The 22,860-nt window shown below is 39.2% G+C and overlaps 1 protein-coding gene across 1 annotated transcript; it reads right to left on the bottom strand.

The window, feature by feature from the left end:
• Positions 1-18,824: 18,824 nt before the first annotated feature.
• LOC133792257 (uncharacterized) lies at positions 18,825-19,175 on the bottom strand. The gene has a single exon (XM_062230166.1). The coding sequence runs from the start codon at positions 19,173-19,175 to the stop codon at positions 18,825-18,827; it is 351 nt and encodes a 116-aa protein (XP_062086150.1).
• Between the last annotated feature and the right edge of the window lie 3,685 nt (positions 19,176-22,860).

Here is a 22,860-nt window from a genome sequence, read left to right as displayed (position 1 = left end):
ATGCTCAGCTGAATTATGCCACTACAGAAAAAGAGTTGCTAGCTATTGTGTTTGCTTGTGATAAATTCAGACCATATCTGATTGGCAACAAGGTGATTGTCTACACTGATCACTCTGCCATTAAATATTTGATGTCAAAGAAAGATGCCAAGCCCCGCCTGATTAGATGGATTCTGTTGCTTCAAGAATTTGACATGGAGATTCGTGACAAGAAGGGCAGCGAGAATGTGGTAGCTGATCATCTCTCTAGACTTGAGGTGGAGGAGACTGAAAATAAGAAAGCAGTGCAAATCAATGATCATTTTCCTGATGAGCAGTTGTTTGGGGTAAGTGAGACTTTAGCTGTCCCGTGGTTTGCAGACATAGTGAACTTTTTGGTTGCAAAAATTGTGCCTTCTGAAATGTCAAAGCAGCAATTAAAGAAATTCTTTTCTGAGGTGAAACATTACTATTGGGAGGAACCTATTCTCTATAGGCACTGTGTTGATCAGATTATCAGAAGGTGCGTTCCTGAAGAAGAGATGCAGTCCATTCTTAATCACTGTCATACTCAACAATGCGGAGGGCATTTTGGAGCATCAAGAACGGCGGCTAAGGTATTACAAAGCGGTTTCTATTGGACTTCATTATTCAAGGATGCCAATGAGTTTGTCAAGGCTTGTGATAGATGTCAGAGAACTGGCAATATCTCGAGGAGAAACGAAATGCCTCTACAAGGGATTCTTGAGGTGGAACTGTTTGACGTATGGGGCATCGATTTCATGGGGCCTTTTCCACCATCTTACAACAATGAATACAATCTATTGGCAGTGGATTATGTATCCAAATGGGTGGAGGCTGCAGCAACTAGAGCCAATGATGGTAAAACTGTGCTTAATTTTTTGCATAAACATATTTTTACTAGATTTGGCACTCCCCGAGCTCTGATTAGCGATGAAGGGAAACACTTTGTGAATAAGAAATTGGATGCACTGCTGGCTCGTTATGGAGTTTATCACCGAAAAGCTTTGCCTTATCATCCTCAATCAAATGGGCAAGATGAAGTTTCGAACAGAGAAATCAAGAGCATCCTTGAGAAGACCGTTGACAGTTCGAGGAAAAATTGGTCGAAAAAGTTAGATGATGCGATTTGGGCATACAGAACTGCATTCAAAACACCAATAGGCATGTCTCCTTATAGGTTGGTGTTTGGTAAAGCGTGTCATCTACCAGTCGAATTGGAGCATAGGGCATTTTGGGCTATGAAAAAGTTAAATTATGATTGGAGTGCCGCTAGTGAAAGAAGACTGTTGCAACTGAATGAACTTGACGAGTTCAGAAATGAGGCTTATGAGAATGCCAAGATTTATAAAGAAAGAACAAAGGCTTGGCATGACAAGAACTTAATCAGAAAAGAGTTCCAACCAGGGCAGCAGGTACTTCTTTTCAATTCAAGACTGCAGCTGTTTCCTGGCAAACTGAAGTCAAGATGGTCAGGGCCATTCACTGCAGTTCAAGTTTTTCCTTATGGTTCTGTAGAAGTTCGGGGCAATTCAGGTGATTCCTTTAAAGTCAATGGTCAGAGATTGAAGCCCTACTTGGGTGGTAGTTTTGATCAAGCGAAGTCTATCCTCTTTCTGAAGCCTCTCTGAAGAGGGGTTCAGCGTCCGGCTAAATGACGTTAACGACAGCGCTTGTAGGAGGCACCCTATATTTTTACATGTTATTTTTTTACTTTTGTATTTGTAAACAATGGATATTTGGTTTATTTTTGGACTTTTAGAATCGTGAAAAACGTGAAAAATGAAAAAAAAATCAAAAAAATAAAAATTCCTTAAGGGCCGTGGCATAGCCCTATGATGCCGCGGCATTGGGGGTTCCAGAGGCTCACGGATTTGGCAGAAAAGGGGCGGGCCGCGGCATTAAACCCAAGATTTCTCAGAATCACAAGGCGGGCCGCGGCATATGTTTGAGAGGGCCGCGGCATTCCAACCTGGAAATTTGATGCGGGCCGCGGCATAGTCAAGGTAATGCTGCGGCCCTAGTCCGAAAATTGGGATAAAAAGCCCTAAATCAGCCATTGTCTCATTCATTCACTTTCACAATACAAGTCACATTCCAAACATCTTTCTCTCTAATTTTTTTTTAGACTTCCATCAGTCAAGGAGACCACAAGAAGGATTTTTGTGCCATTCAAGTAAGTGTATCTTCTCTAGTCTTATGCTTTTGATTGGAGATTAGATTGCATTGTGGTGTTGTGGATTGTTCTTTGTTGTTCTTGTGAGAAGATTAAGGGTTTTGCCAACTATTGATTGTGGGAATTATTGTTTGAGGCTATTGATTGTGGGAATTATTGTTTGAGGCTATTGATTGTGGGAATTATTGTTTGAGGCTATTGATTGTGGGAATTACTGTTTGAGGCTATTGATTGTGGGAATTAGTGTTTGGGGTTGTTGATTGTGGTAATTAGTAAATTTGGGGGGATTGACACCAAAAAGGAAATTATACTCAAGTTCTTGAGAGTATATTTGGGGGTTTAGTTGGTTCTTTTTGAAAGATATTATGGGTCCTAAGCGAAATCCCCTTAGAGGCACCTCCTCCAAGAAAGCATCCTCATCACGCACTCAACCACCACCAACACCACCTGCCCCAGCTGAGTATGACACTAATATTTTTGTTAGTAAGGACGCTGCCGAGTTGTTTAAAAAGATTTATAAAAGATCGGTGGTACGGGAAAGGGGGTTTGACTTTAATGAGGTCCCTGTTGTACAACACCCTGGTTATGAACTTATCAAAGCTGAAATAGTGCGACGTAGATGGAATTTGTTTTGTGACTCGAACCATGTGGATTCAGCCAACTGCTCTATTATCTATGAATTTTTTGCCAACTTTTCATATCAAGATGCAGAGCAGAATAATTTTGTCAAGGGAAAATTGGTGCCTACAACAGCCTATGCATTCAACCAATTACTGGGTCTTCCCTCTTTTTCTGCACAAGAGGATGAATACTGGCAGTTAGCCCATTTCGAGGAGCCAGACTATGATGCGGTGGCTGCGGTCTTGAGTATGGAAGGGGCACGTTTCAGTTATCATAATGGGAGGCCTAAAGAGTTGTTCAGGTGGCAGCTAAACCCAGTTGCGAAGGCGTGGTTTTATTTTGTGAGTGCACGTTTACTGCCGACGTCTCATCTGTCTTCTGTTGATCGAGAGCGTTGTTTGTTAGTGTATGCTATCATGACCCAAAAGAAGGTCGATGTGGGCCGCATTATTCGATATAGCATACGCAACATCAGTAGATTCAACACTACCGCTGGTGTCGCCCATGGTACCTTCCTTTCGACTTTATGCAGCACTTATGAGGTACCAACCTTTTCCAGCGATCTAGTCCGGAGGCCAATGGGGGCAATCAATCAGACCTTGTTTACGGCCTTCCCTCCAGCCTCTCTTACGCAGCCTGCCTCTACTCAGCCAAATAAGCGCAGCCGGACTGATGAAACAGTGGATCCGGATCAAGCTGAGGAGGAGGAAGTAGAAGAAGCGGGTCCCAGCAACCCACCTGAAAATTTGGCAATTGGAGGACCGATTGACGAGCACACGCAGCATACGCATGCTCGATTGGATTACATTATTCAACAAAATCAGTATTTAATCCAATCGCAGCAGGCGCAAAATCAGCACTATAATGACATTATGGTGCAACAAAATGAATATGGGCGGGCTCACATTGAGGAGTTGAATACTTTGGTCACGAGGTGGACTATGAGTTCAGCTGATGAGAATTATTTCACTCCACCGCCACAGTACACTCCATATCAGTGGCCACCTCCACCACCTCCTCCGCCATACTGATGTGGCGTCAGGTAAGTTCTCTTCCCTTGTTCTTGTCTTTATCACATTGGGGACAATGTGCATCTTAAGTTTGGGGGGGGGGGGGGGGTGGGGGGAGCTTATTTTGTTTTATTTTTTGTTTTCTGCGTGTTTAGTTTAGTTTTCTGTAGTGTAAAGGTTAAACCATCATTCTTGTCTGTACTTGCTTTGTCTTTGCTCGTGAAAAGGAAATTGAATTCAACTGTGTGCTTGGTTCAATTGTTTTAGAGTTGAATTTAAAAAGTTCTGTGGGAAATTTTTAATATGTTTTGAAAAGACAACATTTTGGATTGTATTATATGTGTTTGACTAGGGTTGGTGGAATGACAATTTGAATCTAATAGAACTTGCATTATTTGGCTTTTGAGGCGAAATTCGTGATGACATGTGTTTAGAAAAGTGATTTAGGCAATTTTATTGGATCAATTGTGCCTTTCAAGCCGACCTTGAGTTAATTATCCTTAGTTACCCTTTTGAGCCTTGAACTTGGTTTTTGTTCTTGATCATACTATTTGAGCCTAAATTTCTTAACTTCTTTATTTTTGTTTTCCTTTCCTTTTGTTATCATAAGCATATAATCTGTGGGAAAGAAGAAGGAAAAATAGTAAGAAGTTGGTATGATTGGAATACAGTATGATTGTACAAAAAGAAGAGAGAGAGAGAAGTCTTTGAAAAAAAAAAAAAAAAAGAATAATATCACTTTGTCACACTCCTTGATCATATATATATATAGAAAATAATAAGTTTGGGGGAGTGTGATTTGAAAAAAAAAAAAAAAAAGTGATAAGTCTAGAAAAAAAAAAAGGGAAATAATGAAAAGTGTTGTAATCTCTCTCTAATTGTATAAAAGGGTGATTTTTGGTGTGGTAAAGAGAAATTTGGTGGCTTTCAAGTTTTTTTTTTATGCTTATGGTAACGACTGAGCTTAAATGAGAATTTCATCTACCCTTACCTAAGCCTAACACTATAACCTGTGAAAGTCCTTTTGATTTCAAAACATGTGTTGTTGACATTAGTGGAGAAGGTCAAGTAATGCAAGCATATTGTAGATTTGGTTTGTGGAATTGTCTGGAATGAGTTGAGCATATATGATAGAATGCAAGTGTTGTAGTCATTTTCATGATATATTATTGATTTCCCTATTTGAATTGTATAAGTTGGACTTTAAGGCAATTGAGCTGAAATTCTGGTTATAAATATTGCAATTGAGATTTCATGAGTTTTGGCAAAGCAGTGTAGATGGTAATGATGGTTTAGCTTGTTCGTCTGTGTTTGTTTCTTTTTGATTAGTTTAATTTGGTCTTTACTCGAGGGCGAGTAAAGGTTAAGTTTGGGGGAGTTTGTTGAGTCTAGTTTTTATTATGTTTTGGTGATGTTTTTAGTAGTCTTTTATTTTGTTTTTCCTTGTTTTAGCGCGGGTTTACGCTTTGTTTGGTTGTTTTTGTGAATATCAGGAAGAATTGAGCATGTGGAAGAAAATGCCAAAGAAAGGGAAGAAATAACCGAGTTTTCCATCATATTTTGATCAAGAATGGTTCTCAACACAATTTGGAAGTGTTGGTGAAATTTTGGGATGAAAACTTAAAAAAATGAGATTTCCCTTAAGAGCCACGGCATGAGCAAAGTAGAGCCGCGGCTAGGGGGAGAAACAGAAGCATGGTTTTTGAGGACATCTTCGGGCCGCGGCATAGCTATGGAGGGCCGCGGCATAGATGGGCATTTTGCCCAGAACTCGTCGATGCGGGCCGCGGCATGAAAAGGACCTCCTGCCCAGAAACTTTTATACGGGCCGCGGCATAGTGCATGTAGAGCCGCGGCCCGCCTCTTTAAAATTCGAAATCTTAGGTTTTTAAGATGGGAAAAAGAAGAGAGAAGAACGTACGGACGAAGGGAGGAGTTCTGGTTTTGAAGGCTCAAGCTTAGAGTATTTTTACATGTTTTTCTTTCTGATGTTATTTTTAATTTCTGTTGTGATTAGCACTATGATTATGAACTAATTTTCTGTTTAGGATGTTCAATTGAATCACTTGAATTTCTGTTATGACCTAATGCAATTTTAATTTCCTCTTCTTCAATCTTCTTCAATTCCATATAATCTGTTCTTATAGAGTGATTATTGATTGGCCATCTTTAGTCACATTCATATGTTTTTAAGTCAAAATCTGAGAAGTGAGATTTAATTATGCTTTGGTTATATTGGACATAATTTGATTTAGAACGAAAGTATCTGAATTAATTGTGTAACTGTTATTAAGTTGTGGAATTTAATGTTACCTTTGTGGTTCAATTTACCATAGAAATATAGGAAATTGTCACCTAGGTTGAGTTTATAATTCATAGTATGATTATAGGCTGCTGTTTCAACTTGTTAATTGAATTAGGTAAAAAAATAAGAAGAATTCATATTTTGCATTAGGGAATAATAGGAAGGATAGTTGATGAGATTGAATATCCTAATTGTTTCTCAATGAATAAATTAAAAGTCTTACTATTAGTTATTATTCTATTTAATTGTCGATTATTATTTCTGCACTTTATTGGTTCTTTTGCTGTATTTTACAAAAATCAAGAATTTTAATTCATCAAATAGAACAAGAGATTAATTGACTGGTAATTGATAACTCAGTCCTTGAGGACGATACTTGGTTTTACCATTTTATTAGGAGTTCGCGACTGTGTGCACTTGCATAGCAAAATTATCGCTACAACTACCCAGTTTACCGACTAGTTGAACACTGCTCGATTTGACTGACTAGTTGATTTTTGCGAGAATATATCGACTAGTTGAAAACTGCCCAGTTTATCGACCAGTTGAACACTGTTCAAGTATACTGAAAGCGTTATCATTCCTATGGTCGATGTCATTCAACCTGGTAAGTCGCTTAGCCAAACTTGTTAGGAAAAATTGTTTTGCCTCAATGGAAATTGATAATAATATTACAACTCTATGCAATATATTACAAATAAATAATGATTGATTGAATAAGATTACAACTCTATAACTAAAAATACAAATAAACTAAAGAACAAGAAGAAGAGAAGAAGAATAGAATGGTGAAATACAACTCAAAGCAAAATGGTACAAGTAAAGTAAAATGTTTGAAATCAAGAAAAGAAGATTACAACTCAAAACAAGAAATACAAATAAACAAAAGAGAAGAATATGAAGATGAAGAGAAATAGAATAGAAAGAAAGAATAAACAAACTAAATAGAAGCAACTCTCACTCACACTACCAAAGTGAAGAGTGTTGGGGATCACCAACTTGAACAAGGTTTGAAACCTTTGTCCAAAGGCATATTTCCCCCTAACTCAAGCACTAAGGGATCTCTCACAGATATTGGAAAAGCTTTCTGGAATTATCAAGCCTCAAGGTGTTTCTAGCCAAGTGCTCTAATGGATAGAAATGTTGTATCTTACAAGTGAGCTATAGGCTCCTATTTATAGAGTTTAGAGACACCCTTTGAATTTCAAATTCCACCAACCCCCATGGTTGTTACCAATGTTTAATTGGATTAATATGGAATTAAAAAGGAGATTTGGGAGTTATTTGGGTTTTTTGAGCCGTTCAACAAAGATTGAAAAAACTGAAAATTGGTCAGTTTTTGGCCTGTGGCCGCGGCCACCAACATTCAGTGGCCGCGACCACCGACCAATTTCAGTACTTAAAAATGTGCTGTTTTTCCAAACGGTTCCAAACCCTCCCAAATGATTTTGTAACTCCCAAAACACATTATTGGGGTTAAAATCATATCTTTAACAATAAAGGGGTTAAAATCATATCACATATGGCCTTATGAAATTCATCTCAATATTGTGTAACAACAATTTTACACAATAAAGGGTAATATTTGGAAGTTACAAATTTGTAACACCAAATATGTTACATTATTTGGATATATCTCATATATCTAAATGTTGTAACTCTCTATTATATGTTACAATATGTGACACACTTTGTCACATTTATTTAATCTAAACATTATATTATAATATAATATAATATTACATTATATTATAAAATAATATAACAAAACTTTGCGTTGTAGCCGCTAGTGCATTAAGTTGGGCTTGAATGACCAGTACAACTGATGATGTCTCAGCGTTTTGACCTCCTGGTTGGGCATTTCCGTCTGGTGCACTGTCGTCAAGTATTTCTACTTGATTGCTAGGGCGGATAAGATCTTGCCCTTTGACCTAGGCGGTCTTCCTCTTGTTGCTGATGACGTCTCTCTAATCCTTCTGGGTAGCATGTCCTCCAAGCCGATCAAACACCGTGCTCTTAGATTTTTCAGAAGGCTTACTGTGTGGGACCTGCTCTCTCCCACTACGCTGCTGGCCAGGATGTAGTGGTGGTTTTCAGAATGACCCGGGTAGTTTTTCCCCCTTGCTGGTCAGTGCCCTTCTTTTCTTTTTCTTTTGACCGGTCAGTCCAATGATTGTCACCCTCGTCTCGACCATGTCCATCTTTGTAGCTAGGTGTTTTTTTTTTTTTATTTATCTTGAGGAGCTTTGGTTTGGTTGTTTCCGGGTGGAGTGTGTTTACTATTCGACTGGCTCTGATCGGGAGGTTTCTGACTTGTGACTTCTGAAAGGGGTTCTAGAGCTCTCCCTTTGTGCTGATGCAGTTCAAGAGCGGACTCCTCCATCTGCCCGACCAGTTTGGTTGCTTCGACTCTGATCAGGTCCCCGAGAGTCCGTCCTTCCAACAAGGGACTTCTGACTAGCGTTGTCCTTTTGTGCTCCGTGGGCGGATGCTCGTGCCGCGACTTGAGCATTGGCTTGGTCCAATTAGGTAGTAGCTTCTAGAGCAAGTGCTGCTTCACGATGTCTCCGATCGACCTCCTCCTGTTGTTACCCAATCTTTTCGCTTCTGACATCCATTTCTTGTCTTTGCTGTTCAAATGTAGCCTTCTGCCTGGCCATTTCCTCAGCAAAAGACTCTTGCTGAGCGTTGAATTGCATCATCTCTTCCTGGAAAGCCCTCATGGCTTCCTGCAGTTGTTCGACCTCTGGAGTTGTCTCTTCGAGAAAGACCCTGGTCTAGCAGTTTCTTTTGCAGTTGACGTACCGGGCTTACTGGGCGCCATATTGGTAAGATAGTAGTGTGTTTATTCTATTCAGGCTCTCAATGAAAGCACCAAAAATGTTGACTATGATTTTGGCCAACTGCGAGTAGACACAAAGATGACAATAAACCTTGAATAGAAAATAAATAGCACAAGTAATTTTACAGTGGTTCAGCCCCAATTTGTTGGTAATAGCCCAATCCACTTAGAGTTGTGATATATTTTGTAACGACCCAAAATTATTGTTATGGCTTAAGGGCCTTGATTAGTGTGCCGGGAGGGCATAATTGGTTTATGTGTGAGTTTATTGATTTAATGCATGATTATATGATAACCATGCTTGAATGATTATATGAATGTAATTGTGATTAAATGTTATATCCGTGAGAACCACATTATTATGTGGGTAAGTTTGCAGCGTGCGACTTGAGGCGATCTTAGGGAGCCAGTTAGTGGGAAAGTCACAACGGAGCTTAATATTTGACTTAGGGCAAGTCAAGGGGTATTTCGGGAACTAGATAATTATTTGGGTTATCGGGTTATGGAAATAAATATATGGAGATATATTTAAGGTTAGGAAGCTTAGGTGGGAATATTGGGGAAATTTACCATTTTGCCCTCGGGGACGTTTCCGGCACCCCGAGCCTCGGGATTGATTTAATTAACCAAGGTTAGACTTAACAAAACAGAAACTAGTGGAACAAAAGAGATAAACCAACCCTTTAATAGTTCCTCTCCTCTTCTCTCTTCTCTCTCAAGAAAGCTATAGGAAACCAAGGTGAATTCAGCTGGAAATTTTGTGATTTAAGCTGAAGTTTGAGGAATTAGCTCAGCTCTAACCAAGGAGCACTTAACCAAGGCCAAGGTAAGAATTGAGTTTTGTTGACCGCGTTTTTGGCCAACGACGTGAGAACGTCAAAAACGATAAAGCCTTCAAGAGAAAATAAGTGACACAGACGATCTTGAAAAGAAAGTAAATAACACGCAATTTTTATAGTGGTTCAGCCCCAATATGTTGGTAATAGCCTAATCCACTTAGAGTTGTGATTATAGATCTGCACTCAAGATTAGATGAAGCTGAGTCAACTGAGTTTCTTCAGTGCAGATTACAAAAATACAAAAATTCTCTCAAATGCAAATACTTTCTCTCTCTAGAAAACTCAGATCAAAAGTTCAAAAAAGAAGAGCCCCTTTCTGATCCCATAAGCCATATATTTATAGGCTTAGGATCATACATCTGATATCCCTTAGAATCAGGATATTTTATTATATTTATTACATTTAAATTACAAAAATATTCAAAATGTAACAGAACACCAAATCTGTGGGAAGAATGAGAGATTCCCGCGTATGCCAAGACCGATTCTTGTTGAAGCTGTTTCTGGGAATCTTGATGTAGTCATGCTCTATCTAGTTGATCCATATCACCTTCAATCTGGTCGAACACACCTTCACTGGGCAGATTGCCTGTGTTGAAGTGCACGCCAGTATACCTTATGTGCACGCCAGTATACTCTATGACTGGGCAGTCATGCACTTAGCTGGTCGGTCATGACACATCTCTGGTCTAGCATGACACATCTCTGGTCTAACATGGCACATCTCTGGTCTAGCATGACATTTCTCTGGTCTAACATGGCACATCTATGGTCTATCATGACACTTCTCAAGCCAGTCAAAATTCTTCAATGGCCTACTCGGCTACTCCTAAGCCAGATCACTTTATCACAACTCTGAGGAGCCAATATATTTATTGACTTATTAATGTGTCTTTTACGGACCATGTACTGCCACTTGTCACCTCTATTGCCACGTCATCGATCTCCAATTTTGGGGGATAACAGTTTCTGGGTGTTAGAATTCTGAGTTTTGGCTGAATATTAAGGTGTTTATGGTTTTGATGTTTAAGGGCTGAATTGAAGCTGAGAAGCTTGGGTTTTAGCTCAGAAGTTGTTAAGGAAGTGGTCCATCAAAGGAGGTAAGCTTCAATTCGTAGTTTAGAGCTTAAATTCTAAGTTTGCATGATTGGTTTTTGAGTTCTTTAGTTGTTGGGTTTCAGAAATCAAAGTGGAGTTTTAATGAGTTTTTAAGCTGGATTTCTGTTGGATTATGCTGTTAGGGTCATGCTAAAAGTCTTGTGATTAATGGGTTTTGGTATTAGGGTGCTTTGGGGTGGTTTTGAATAAGGTTAGGATGTTAGAAATGGTGGATTTTCTGGGCACGAAGGAGTGGGTCGCGGCTCTGTTCTAGAGCGCTGGGCCCCTACGAAGCAAAGGAGCCAGGGAGGCTCGGCCGAAGGGGAGCGCCGCGACGCCACAGGGTAGGGCCGCGGCGCGTGTCTGCCTTCTGAAGGGCTTGGTTTCTGTTTCAAAGGTGGGTCGCGACTAGGTTTCAGGGGCCGTAACCCTTAGGTGCATTTTTTATCTTTCGGGGAATTTAAGCGCGGGAACCTAACCTAGGGTGCTCGAGATCGATTTCACCACCATGCTTGGTGGAATTCGATGTTCCGGAGGCTAGCATTGTACCTAGAAACCTTTATTTGAATATTAATGGAATCCATTACCTTGGTTGTGACTTGGTGTTAAGCTAGGGCTCGGGAAGAGGATCGTGCTCGAGAGACGTCGCTTGTAGACAGTGAACGTGGAAATTAAAGGTAAGAAAACTGCACCTGGTTGTGTAATTGTAATGGGACTAAGGGTTCCCTAATATGTATGCTTTGAAAGGATGGTATTATGCCATGTAAACAGTAAACCAACGGACTAAGAGTGCTAAGGTTACACTAGCGCACAGGGCGCGACTTGGCCACTGGTAGTCGAGGACAGCTTATTATGCACTGAGCTCGGTTTAAGCGAGCCAGAGTCAGTGGGATAAACAAAGGGTGCGGCCTAAGTTGTCAGCCCTGATAATCATGTAACTTGATTGTTATTAACGCTTAATTGCTTCTTTGATTCTGAATACATGCTATGTGGTTCATATGAGTGCCAAGTGTTCGATCATGCTTATAAGACTATTCATCTGTTATTGTTGTTTGTGATGCATATTATGTTTTCTTGCTGGGCCTTGGCTCACGGGTGCTACGTGGTGCAGGTAAAGGCAAGGGCAAACTTGATCTGCCCTAACTTGGAGGGCTCTATGAGCTAAATGTACATGACCAGCTACTGAGCCGCCACGGTTGTGAGGACGACAGAAACAGGAGAGCTATAAGCATCTGTTTTGCCTTAGAATGGCTGATGGTTGTCTGTATTTTGGAGATTCTGTAACCGGCTTTTAAACACTGTTTCTTTTTGGGATCCCATGTGTAAAACTGTTTAGTTATATAAAATGTATCTTTTGAGACCAAAACCCTAGCACATTTATGGTTAGTAACACGTTTTCAACTAAATGACTTGATTAGCAAGTCCTGCACCTTTATAAGTACACAGTGTAGCGGTCTTGGCTATCCAGGGCATTACATATTTAATCTATACTTAAGATCAGATGAACCTTGGTCAACTGAGTTTCTTAAGTACAAGTAGGAAAATACAATGTTTCTCTCTCTGAACTCTCAGAAAACGCTCCCAGAATACCCCAAGTAATGGTCCTAAAGTCTTAAAACTAGAGAACTTTCTGTTTCAGTCTCCAAAAAAGATTAGATCCCCACAATGATGCCATGAGCTCTTTATTTATAGGCTCATGGATCGTACATGAAAAATATCTCGTTTTGACGGGGTCCTTGGTTGTTTCAACCAACTTTAATTAAATAATAAACAAATTCAAATTACAACCATATAGCTATTACTTCGGGATATCTGAGCGATTCATGTGGTAGTTACGAGCGATTCAAATTGAGGTTGTTACTGAGATTCTGTAAAGAAGTCACTGGGCAGTTAACTCTTGAGATTCTGACACATCCGGTTGGATACACTCCTCAATCTGACATAGCTGGTCAGATGAAACCCATTCTTGAGATGTCTGGTCAGCTATATCACGTTGTTGAAGTAACTGGTCGGCCAAAACACATTACTGGTCGGCCAAGACACATTACTGGTCGGATGAACTACGTGTCCAGTCGGGTGAGTCACTCTCCGAGATGACCGGTCGGCCAATCCGTGCGTCTGGTCAGGTGAGACTTCTCCCCGACTAGACAAAATATTCTCCGATGTAGCTGGTCGGACAAAACACCTCCTGAAGTAACCGGTCGGCCAAAGCACACCCCTGGTCGGGCATGACATATCGCTGGTCGGGCATGCATATCACTGGTCGGGCAAATCACTCCTGACAAGCTAAATTTATTTCCATGCATTGCCACTTGTCACTTCTGATTGCCACGTCATCGAACTGAAATTTTGGGGATAACACACCCCCAAAATTATTTACAAACATACTTGATTACTTTTTTTTTCTTGAATTTTTTCTAATTTTTTTTTAAAACTTTCCTTTGATGCAAGGGAGTGCACTCTTTAATCATCCTCTTTTTATTTCTTTTCTTTTATATATTTTGCTCTTTTTTTTTTTATAATGATAAACAAACTAAATGGCAAGATAACAAGAGAAATGATAATACACTCTCCCCTCAAACTTGGAGTTCAACAATGTCCCCAATGGTGAAAATAAGAAAAAGAAGAAAATGAAACTCTCACCCAAATCGATCCTAGAAAGACAAGGTGCGAAGGGTACGGTGAAAGAAGGTTATTGTATCTAGCTAGGCTAATGAGTGGATAAGAAAGAAAAGTGTCTATTAAGCTCAAAGGGGTGACTAGGGATAAAAATGCATAACGGGTAGGCTTAAAAGGCTCAAACAGTCCAAATATGACCTAAATCATGTCATTGGTGTTGATGTCTAGGATTTCGCCTCAAGGTAAACCACTAAGAAATTCTAGAAACTTAAGCTCTCACAAGAAACTAGCTCTTTCTAAGGTCTCAAAAATGTTTACTCAAGCTATGCACACACTAAAAGAAAAACATTATCTTCAATCAATCGCTAGCAACATTCACACCAAAAGAATTTTAGTTAAAAACTTAAGTAAGAGAGACACTCAGCTTCAAGTCAATTTTATTATATTTTTGTAGTGTTTTCAAAATCGTCATTGAGCCCCCCTTGGTAACACTAACAAGACAGAAAATCCTCAAAAGAATGACCAAACAACAAGACAAAGGCAACTACAAACAACAAGATAAAGACAGGAATAAGAACTAAACAACAGACTACTAATAGAAAACAACAGGAACAACACAAACCACAATATATATAAAGAACAACATCTGGGTTAAGATTACTCTCCCTACCTATTCCTTGGAATTGGCATCCGAAGGAATAGGGTATTCGTGAACAACTAGAGTGGGTCGTCTCTTTAAAATGGAGCTAGGGAATAGGAAGGTAGCAGTAGGCTTGGTGAAGTTCCGTTGAAGGGACTTGATTAACACATCATCCCACTGCTTGGCATATTTCCAGTATGTTTGTTGCTGAGTTTCAATAGACACCATCCACCCAAGAATTGTTGCTGCTGATCAAAGATATCTGCTAGTGTGGGAGCAAGTTGGGGTGCTGGTGGAGGTGTGGTGGATGGGTCACCTTCACGCACAAACTCGTAGTGCTGAAGGAGTGAGGAAATCAATGCCATGGTGCTCAAAAAGCACATCCTCACTCGTATCATAAGGAACCCCAGCTCTAAGGCATAACTGAGTGATGAGTGATGGAAATAATAATTTTCCCTTCTTATTGGCACAACTAACAATCTTCCTAGTAGTAATCTTGCCCACATCAATACTAAGTCTGGACAACATGCGATACAACAAAAGCACATGCTTGTTGGACACCGTAGTGTCATAATTGATAGGCAACAAATGACATTTAAGGAAATGTAACCACACACCAGCCTCGGGTAACATGGAGGTGTGCAATAATGTACGAACACTGCTGGTAAAAACACACCATTGAGTGCCTGTACATGCTACTAGTTGTAGTGCCTTGTCAACATTCTCTAGTGTAGGGGCTACTACCATATCATTATAGATATCACACTCAAAATTGTCAAGCCCAAAAGCAGAATTAATTGCAGCAGCAGAGAATGAAACGGTATTGCCTCGCACCACCACTTCGGAATTCTCAGAGGACACAATGTTGGTGTAAAATTCACGCACTAAAGGTATGATAGCAGGCTCTGGTTTTTGAAAAAAAGACTCACATTTGTGCTTCTCAATGACTTCATTGAGGTAGGCTGGCACCTCAGCAGTAGTAGGCAAAAAACCTTTTTTAGGGAGAAAATTCTTCTTCTTAATGGATTCATATTTCTCCTTGGCTTGATCGAAAGAAAATTTCTCAAATGGTACTGGAGGAACTAGATTTTTCTTGGTCTTAGGGGTTGGTACAGCAACATGCTTCTAATTGGTAAAAAAATTGGTGGTAGTGGTGGTCTTTTGTGGCTTGGGTGGAGGTACGGTGGATGTGGATTTGGCTTGCTTGTTGGACTTTTGGATGTTGGTTTTCTTGGTTGATCGTTTGGTGGTGGTGGTGGGGTCATTTGCAGTGGCTGGTGAGGGTGATGGTGGTGGGGCAGTGTTTGAAATAGTGGAAATCTTTTTGGATGGTGGTGGGGTAAAGGGTGGTTTGGATTTCTCTTTTGAGCTCTTGTTTTGGTGGCCATTGATTTGTGGAGTTATCGAAGTATGTGGGGTAATATCGGTTAAGACTCTCATAAAGGATAAGTTCACCAACAACAACACAAAATCAAGTAGTACAACATGAATTACAACCTGCTTAACACGTCCAATGGCTGCCCCAACAGAAACAAAAATGGTTCACAAACAAAAAGCCCAAGCACCCAAAAATATCCACTACAGATGTACAAATGCAAAGTAGCAAGGCGAAATAAAAGAAAGCATTTACCTAGGAACGAGCTCAGAATATAGAGGACATGGGTCTCGTGATTATATTGTTCAGAGCTGGGCAGTTGAGGTGTAGGCGGTAGGGACGGGAATTTTTGAGATTGGGCTGACCAAATTGGCAAAGCCAACTCGGATATGGCCTACTAGGCTGAACAAGTGCAGGCCGAAGCCCATTCGGCCCTTGAAAGTGCAACCTGAAGCTTAATGGGCCGGCCATGACCCAAAACATTCCTGAACCAATATACCCAACCCGGGCTAACCCACCCTAATCTAAAACCTAAAAATATTCATAATTTCTAAACCCTAAAAATCTAATATATAACATTATTTTAATTTTTTGCTGCCGCCTGCTTTGCTTTTTCCCTTCTCTTCTCTACACTGCACTCTATCACTCTCCATGGAAATATAGGCCAGCTCCACCACTCCATCTTCAAGCGAAGCTCATGGCGGTCAAGGCTTTAGGCAGCCACGGCTCCAGGCGACAAAGCTCTCCAGGTGGTCCTCGACTGCTTCTGGCGATTGCTGCTTTAGGCTTTAGCTCCAGGTGGTCCTCGACTGAGGCTTCAAGCGACCACGAGTACGACTCCAAGCGGTTGATGGATGGAGGTGGAGTCTCCACCGTGATGTCACGCACGAGATTAGCCAGAGCCCCGAGGTATATATATTATATATTATATGAATATAAAAAAAAGCTATTTTATTAACTAACTCAATATAAGTATATATATATTATAAGTATATATAAAACTAACTAACTCAGTATATATTATTAACTTTTGTAATTTGTACAATTATTTTGATTTGATCAAACTAACTAAAAAAACTTTGTTATATTCTGTCATGTGATTTTCTTTATAAATATTGTTAATTGTATTTTATATTATTGCTAAACTATGTTATTTTTATACACTAGGATTTGATTGGTACTGTCAAACCTAAAGGAAGCAAGGAAATATTGTTGTCAAAGTGTTAAATATCAAGGAATATGTATATTTTTTCTATAATTATTTGATTAATAGTGTTTTGATGATGATTCATGAACATATTGGTTGCTGAAATTGTTTGTTAAAATAAGTTAATGCTGAAATATGTGATTATTTGTGCATATTTGTCATATTTTAAAATTATTTATTTGTTAAGTGCTGAAATAAGTGTTAAATATTATGATATTTGCTAAAATAAATTTTGAAGTAATTGAATATGTCATTTGGAATTATTGATTAGTATTTTTTATTTGCTCAAAATCATATAAGTGCTGAAATGTTTTGATATTTGCTCAAATAAATTAGTGCTGAAATCATACTTTTTGGTGGATGGATAATTCTCAAAGGTTTAAGATTCTGTCTATGATTGCTAAAGATGTTCTTGCTATACTTGTGTCTATTGTGGCTTATGAATCTACCTATATTACTAGTGGGCGTATTTTAGACTCATTTAGGAGTTCTTTAAGCCCAAAAATGGTGGAGGCACTAGTTTGCACTCAAAATTGGTTGAATGAGAGTCATGAAGGGATTCAAACAAGGGACTATTTGGATGATATACAAGCTTATGAGTTTCTTGAAGAAGGTAAGCAAAATGACTTCTTAATAATGTCCTTTCTTTATTGTTTTTTATTTTCAATAAGTGTTTAACTTTGGTTTTTGAATTGTAGACAACAAACTTAAGGACAAGACGACAACAAAAGAGAAGACCAATGCACCCATCGCCATTGTTGATTGATGGATTCAAGCTTTTTTTTACTATGTTTAAATTTCTATGAACTATCTACTTACTTTTATGGATGACTGTAATGAATTTAAGACTTGTGTTTCGAATTTGGATGACTATAATATATGAATTGTTAAGTACTAACTAGTAGTAGAAACTACTAAGACATTATTTTCTTAATTTTAGATTTTAATTTGATCATCTTTTCTACATTATTGATTAGATTTTGAATAGATTTTTTTTAAATGGGTTATAACCCAACCCAACCTAACCCTTAATGTAATTAGTAGGGATGGGCTATATGTTAAAAATATTTTAAATGGGTTAGAATTCTCTAGGCCGATGTAATTGGGTTGAATTTTTCAAACACCCTCAACCCGGCCAACCCAACCCATGCCTAGCCCTAGTAGGCGGAGACAGAATTGCGCCTTGGGGTGGCACGCACAAGAGGCTGTCAGAGCTGGCTTGGAGGCGCCTGGGCTCGGTTTGGGTCATGAAATTTTATGGGTCTTCGGGGCTTAGCTCGAGGCAGGGCGACGGGAAGGATGTTGCAGGCGAAATTGCGCCTCAGGGTGGTGTGCGAACGTAAGTCGCGTTTGGGTTCTTTGGAGCGTGGTGCAGTGGGATCGCGACGGAAGGCATACGCTCAGGATTAGGGACGCTCAGATTGGTGATGAAGGGAAGAGGATGGTGGCAGCTAGGGCTCAAGGGAAATGGCAGAGGCAAGAAGGGGGAGAGGAAATAGGGCATCGGGTTGGGGTGAGTAGTTTGGGTTTAATTTTTTTTTTGAGCGAGACCACATCCCACTGTGGCGATGTATCACAGGTCTCACTAACTTGTGCAAGCTCCAAATTGCAAAATTTCAGGCGGAACCCCTCTATTATTCAGAAATGAGACCCATTTTTGCTCCCTGTTTGCTAAAGCAAAACGTCCGCAATACCATTAGACCCAATAATTACTTCCAAAACACCAATTTCTCACCTTTGAACCCCTGAAACACAAGAACAAATGTAACACCATCCCCAAAACCCCTCGATGACATGAAATTAAACTAACAAAAATAAAAAAACTAAAAGAACTTAGAAAAAAAAATATCTATATGTTTTTTTATATATGCATAATATTTTACATTTATGTCTTTTTGGATTGTCTTAAAGATAGTGCCTGAATCACTTGATAACCCAAAACAACAACTACTTTAAGGATCCTCAAAAGTGATGGAGGTCTTCTTGTGGTCAACCTCACCTCCCTAATAATGTTTCAAGTGCTGCCCATTCACTTTAAACCCCCTTCCAAATTAATCTTCTTGCACGTCAATGACTCCAAAGGGATAAACTTTTACCACAGTGAATGGGCTGACCAACGAGACTTCAATTTGCCAGGAAACAACTTCAAACGTGAGTTAAAGAGAAAAACTTGCAGCCCCTTCTCAAAGATTCGAGATTGGATCTTCTTGTCATGCCACCTCTTAGTTTTCTCCTTATAAAGCTTAGAATTTTCATAGGAGAACAACCTCATCTCCTCTAGCTCATTCAATTGCAATTTACGAGCTTCTCCAGCAGCATGGAGATCCATATTCAACTTCTTTGTTGCCCAATATGCCTTATGCTCCAACTCAATGGGCAAATAACAAGTTTTCCCAAAATCCAAACGATAAGGTGACATTCCCAAATGGGTTTTGAAAGTCATTCTATAGGCCCAAAAAGCATCATCCAATCTTTGCGATCAATCTTTTCTACTAGAATTAACCACTTTCTCTAGAATTCCCTTGATTTCTTTATTGGATATCTCCGCTTGACCATTTGTTTGAGGGTGGTAAGCTGTAGCAATCTTGTGTCTCCCACTATATTTGGCTAAAAGGGCAGCCAAAATTTTATTGACAAAGTGGGTACCCTCATCACTAATAAGAGCTCTTGGTGTACCAAAGCGAGTAAACACATGCTTATGTAAGAATTTCATCACCACCTTAGCATCGTTGGTGGGAATTGGTATTGCTTCAACCCATTTTGATACATAATCTACCACCACCAAAATGTACAAGTTCCTAAAGGAAGAAGGGAAAGGTCCCATAAAGTCAATGCCCCAAACATCGAACAACTCCACTTCAAGGATGACATTCAATGACATCTCATTTCATGCTGAAATATTACCAACCCACTGGAATCTATCACATCTTTTAGAAAATTCATGAGCATCCTTGAAAATAGAAGGCCAATAATAACCCGATTGGAAAACTTTTGCTATTGTCCTCTGCCCACCAAAATGCCCTCCATAGGGAGCTGAATGACAATGCTCAAGAATGCTTTGAACCTCCTATTCCGGAACACAATGCCTCATCACTTGATTCGAACATTGTTTATAAAGAAATGGTTCATCCCAATAATAAGACTTGACAACATGAAAGAATTTCTTAAGTTGTTGTCCCTTCAAATCTGGTGGATTCCTCACATTCACCAAATAATTCACAAAATTAGCATACCATGGAATTGAAACTTGCCTCACCACCAAGAGTTGCTCATCGGGAAATGTCTCTTTAATTGGCTGCTTAAAATTATCTGCCTTACCATCTTCAAGTCTAGAAAGATGGTTAGCTACTTGATTCTTTGTTCCTTTTCTATCACGAATTTCCAAATCAAATTCTTGAAGAAGCAACACCCAACAAATAAGTCTTGGTTTGGCATCCTTCTTTGCAATATGATACTTGATGGCGGAATGGTCCGTGTACACCACAACCTTAGTCCCAACAAGGTATGCTGTAAACTTGTCAAAAGCAAATACCACAACCAAAAGTTCTTTCTCAGTAGTAGTGTAGTTCAATTGAGCATCGACTAGTGTCTTGCTTGCATAATAGATGGAATGAAACACCTTCTCTTTTCTTTGGCCAAGTACAACTCCTACAGCAAAATCACTAGCATCGCACATAAGCTCAAGAGGAAGTGACCAAGCGGGCACCACAATAATAGGGGTGAATACAAGAGCTTTCTTAAAAGTTACAAATGCCTCTTAACACTCATTGGTAAACTCAAAAGCTTGATTTTGATCAAGTAAAGAACAAAGAGGCTTAGAGACATTTGAGAAATCTTTGATAAACCTCATATAGAAATCCGCATACCTCCTTTGAATTCCCTTGACTGAAAGTAGGTGGTGACAACTTCACAATGACTTCAATCTTGGCTCTATCTACCTTAATGCCTTTGTTAGAAATTCAATGACCCAATACAATGCCTTCTTGCACCATAAAATGACACTTTTCCCAATTAAGCACTAAGTTTGTTTCTTCACATCTTTCTAACACTTTCTCAAGATTAGCCAAACAAGCATCATAAGATTCACCAAACACTGAAAAATCGTCCATAAATACTTCAAGAGTTTTCTCCACCATATCTAAAAAAATAGCCATCATGCAACGTTGAAATGTAATAGGTGCATTACATAACCCAAAGGGCATCCTCCAGAAAGAAAATGTCCCATATGGGCAAGTAAACGTGGTATTTCCTTGATCTTCAGGAGCAATAGAAGTTTGATTGTAGCCTGAATAACCATCCAAAAAGCAATAATACTCCTTTCTTGCTAATCTATCAAGCATTTGATCAATAAAAGGCAGTGGGAAATGCTTTTTTCTTGTTGTTTTGTTTAGCTTCCGATAATCCATACAAATACACCAACCCATCATCGTCCTTGTGGGAATTAACTCATTGTTGACATTAGCTACCACCGTGATTCCACCTTTCTTGGGAACACATTGAACCAGGCTGATCCATGAACTATCTGAGATTGGGTAAATAATACCAGCATCAAGCCACTTATTCACCTCCTTTTTTACCACTTCCTTCATAATGGGATTAAGCCTTCGTTGTTCTTCAACAAACTTGCTACAAGAATCCTCTAGCAAAATTTTATGCATACAAAGTGAGGGACTTATACCCTTTATATCAACCATAGTCCAACCAATAACCTTCTTGTATTTCTTCAACACATAAAGCAACATATTCTCTTTTTCAACTCCCAACAACGCAGAAACAATCACAGGTAAAGTCTCTTCACAACCTAAATAAGCATACTTCAAATGACTAGGCAAAGGCTTCAATTCCAACTTTGGCGGTCTTGAATAGATGGCTTGGAAGGCTTGAAATTTCTTTTCGATAACTTTAAGGACTCAAAATTCCTTCCAACTTTAGTAAAAGGCTGCTTGGATTATACCCATTTAACTTGGGTTTCTTCCTCTTCACTCATTTCTTCAAGCTCTTCAAGTGAAATCACTCCCAATCCCTCTTTACAAGTTTCTTTTAGCAATTTTTCAGCCATAATAGTATCAATCACACTCAAAGAAGAGCATTACTCAATCTCACCCAGAAACTTCATGGAATTGAACACATTAAAGGTCACTTGTTGGTCATTCACTCTCATAGTAAGCTCTATTTTTTGAACATCAATCAAAGTCCTTTCGGTGGCAAGAAATGGTCTTCCCAAAATTATTGGAACATCTCTATCCGCTTCATAATCAAGAATAATGAAATTAGCCGGAAAAATGAACTTATCAACTTGCACAAGTACATCTTCAATCTTGCCTTCCGGGTGTGCCATAGATCGATCTACTAATTACAAAGTGGCAGTGGTTGGCCTTGCTTCTCCAATTCCCAACTTCATGAAAACTGACATGGGCATCAAATTAATACTAGCTCCAAGTCACAAAGTACTCTACCAACATCTCTACCACCAATAGAACAAGGAATTGTAAAGCTGCCCGAATCTTTCAATTTAGGAGGAGTTTTATTTTTCAATATAGCACAACCTTCAGTCAAAGCACCGTTTGAAATTCATCAAGTCTCCACTTCTTGGTTAAAATATCCTTCAAAAACTTCTCATAGTTAGACATTTGTTCCAAAGCTTCCGCAAACTATATATTGATGTGAAGCTGCTTCAAAACATCTAAAAATCTGCAGAATTAATCATCTTGTTGTTGCTTTGAAATCGCTGAGGAAATGGTGGAGGTGGCTTGCTCATTGGCTTCTATGATGCATTTTGTGGAGGAATTGCTCCAGCATTTACTTCAGAATCAGTATTGGACATATTCGAACTACCAACTATTTTTTCCTTTTCCACACTACTTTGGATTGAAGTGGGCTCATTTTTTCTCTTAGGATTGTCCTCCTTCAACTCCAGATTTTTACCACTCCTTAAGGTAACCGCCTTGCAATGCTCCTTACCATCTCTCCTTGGATTTTTTGTATCACTAGACAAGGTGCCTTGTGGTCTTTTCCTTCACTCATTGGCTAGCTGTCCCATTTGAATATCTAGGTTCCTCAAAGATGCTGCTTGACTTTGAATCACTGTATCATTCTTTGCCATATACTCTTTCATCAAATTCTCTAAA

This window comes from Humulus lupulus, chromosome 7 (assembly GCF_963169125.1).
Source record: "Humulus lupulus chromosome 7, drHumLupu1.1, whole genome shotgun sequence".
In the NCBI taxonomy this organism is placed as follows: Eukaryota; Viridiplantae; Streptophyta; class Magnoliopsida; order Rosales; family Cannabaceae; genus Humulus; species Humulus lupulus.
Note: the sequence above shows the minus strand (reverse complement) of the source record. Positions and strands in the feature narration are given on the sequence as shown.

Excerpts from the sequence above, each read along its gene's own strand:
- LOC133792257 (XM_062230166.1), bottom strand. The coding sequence starts at position 19,175 with ATGACTTTCAAAACCCATTTGGGAATGTCACCTTATCGTTTGGATTTT.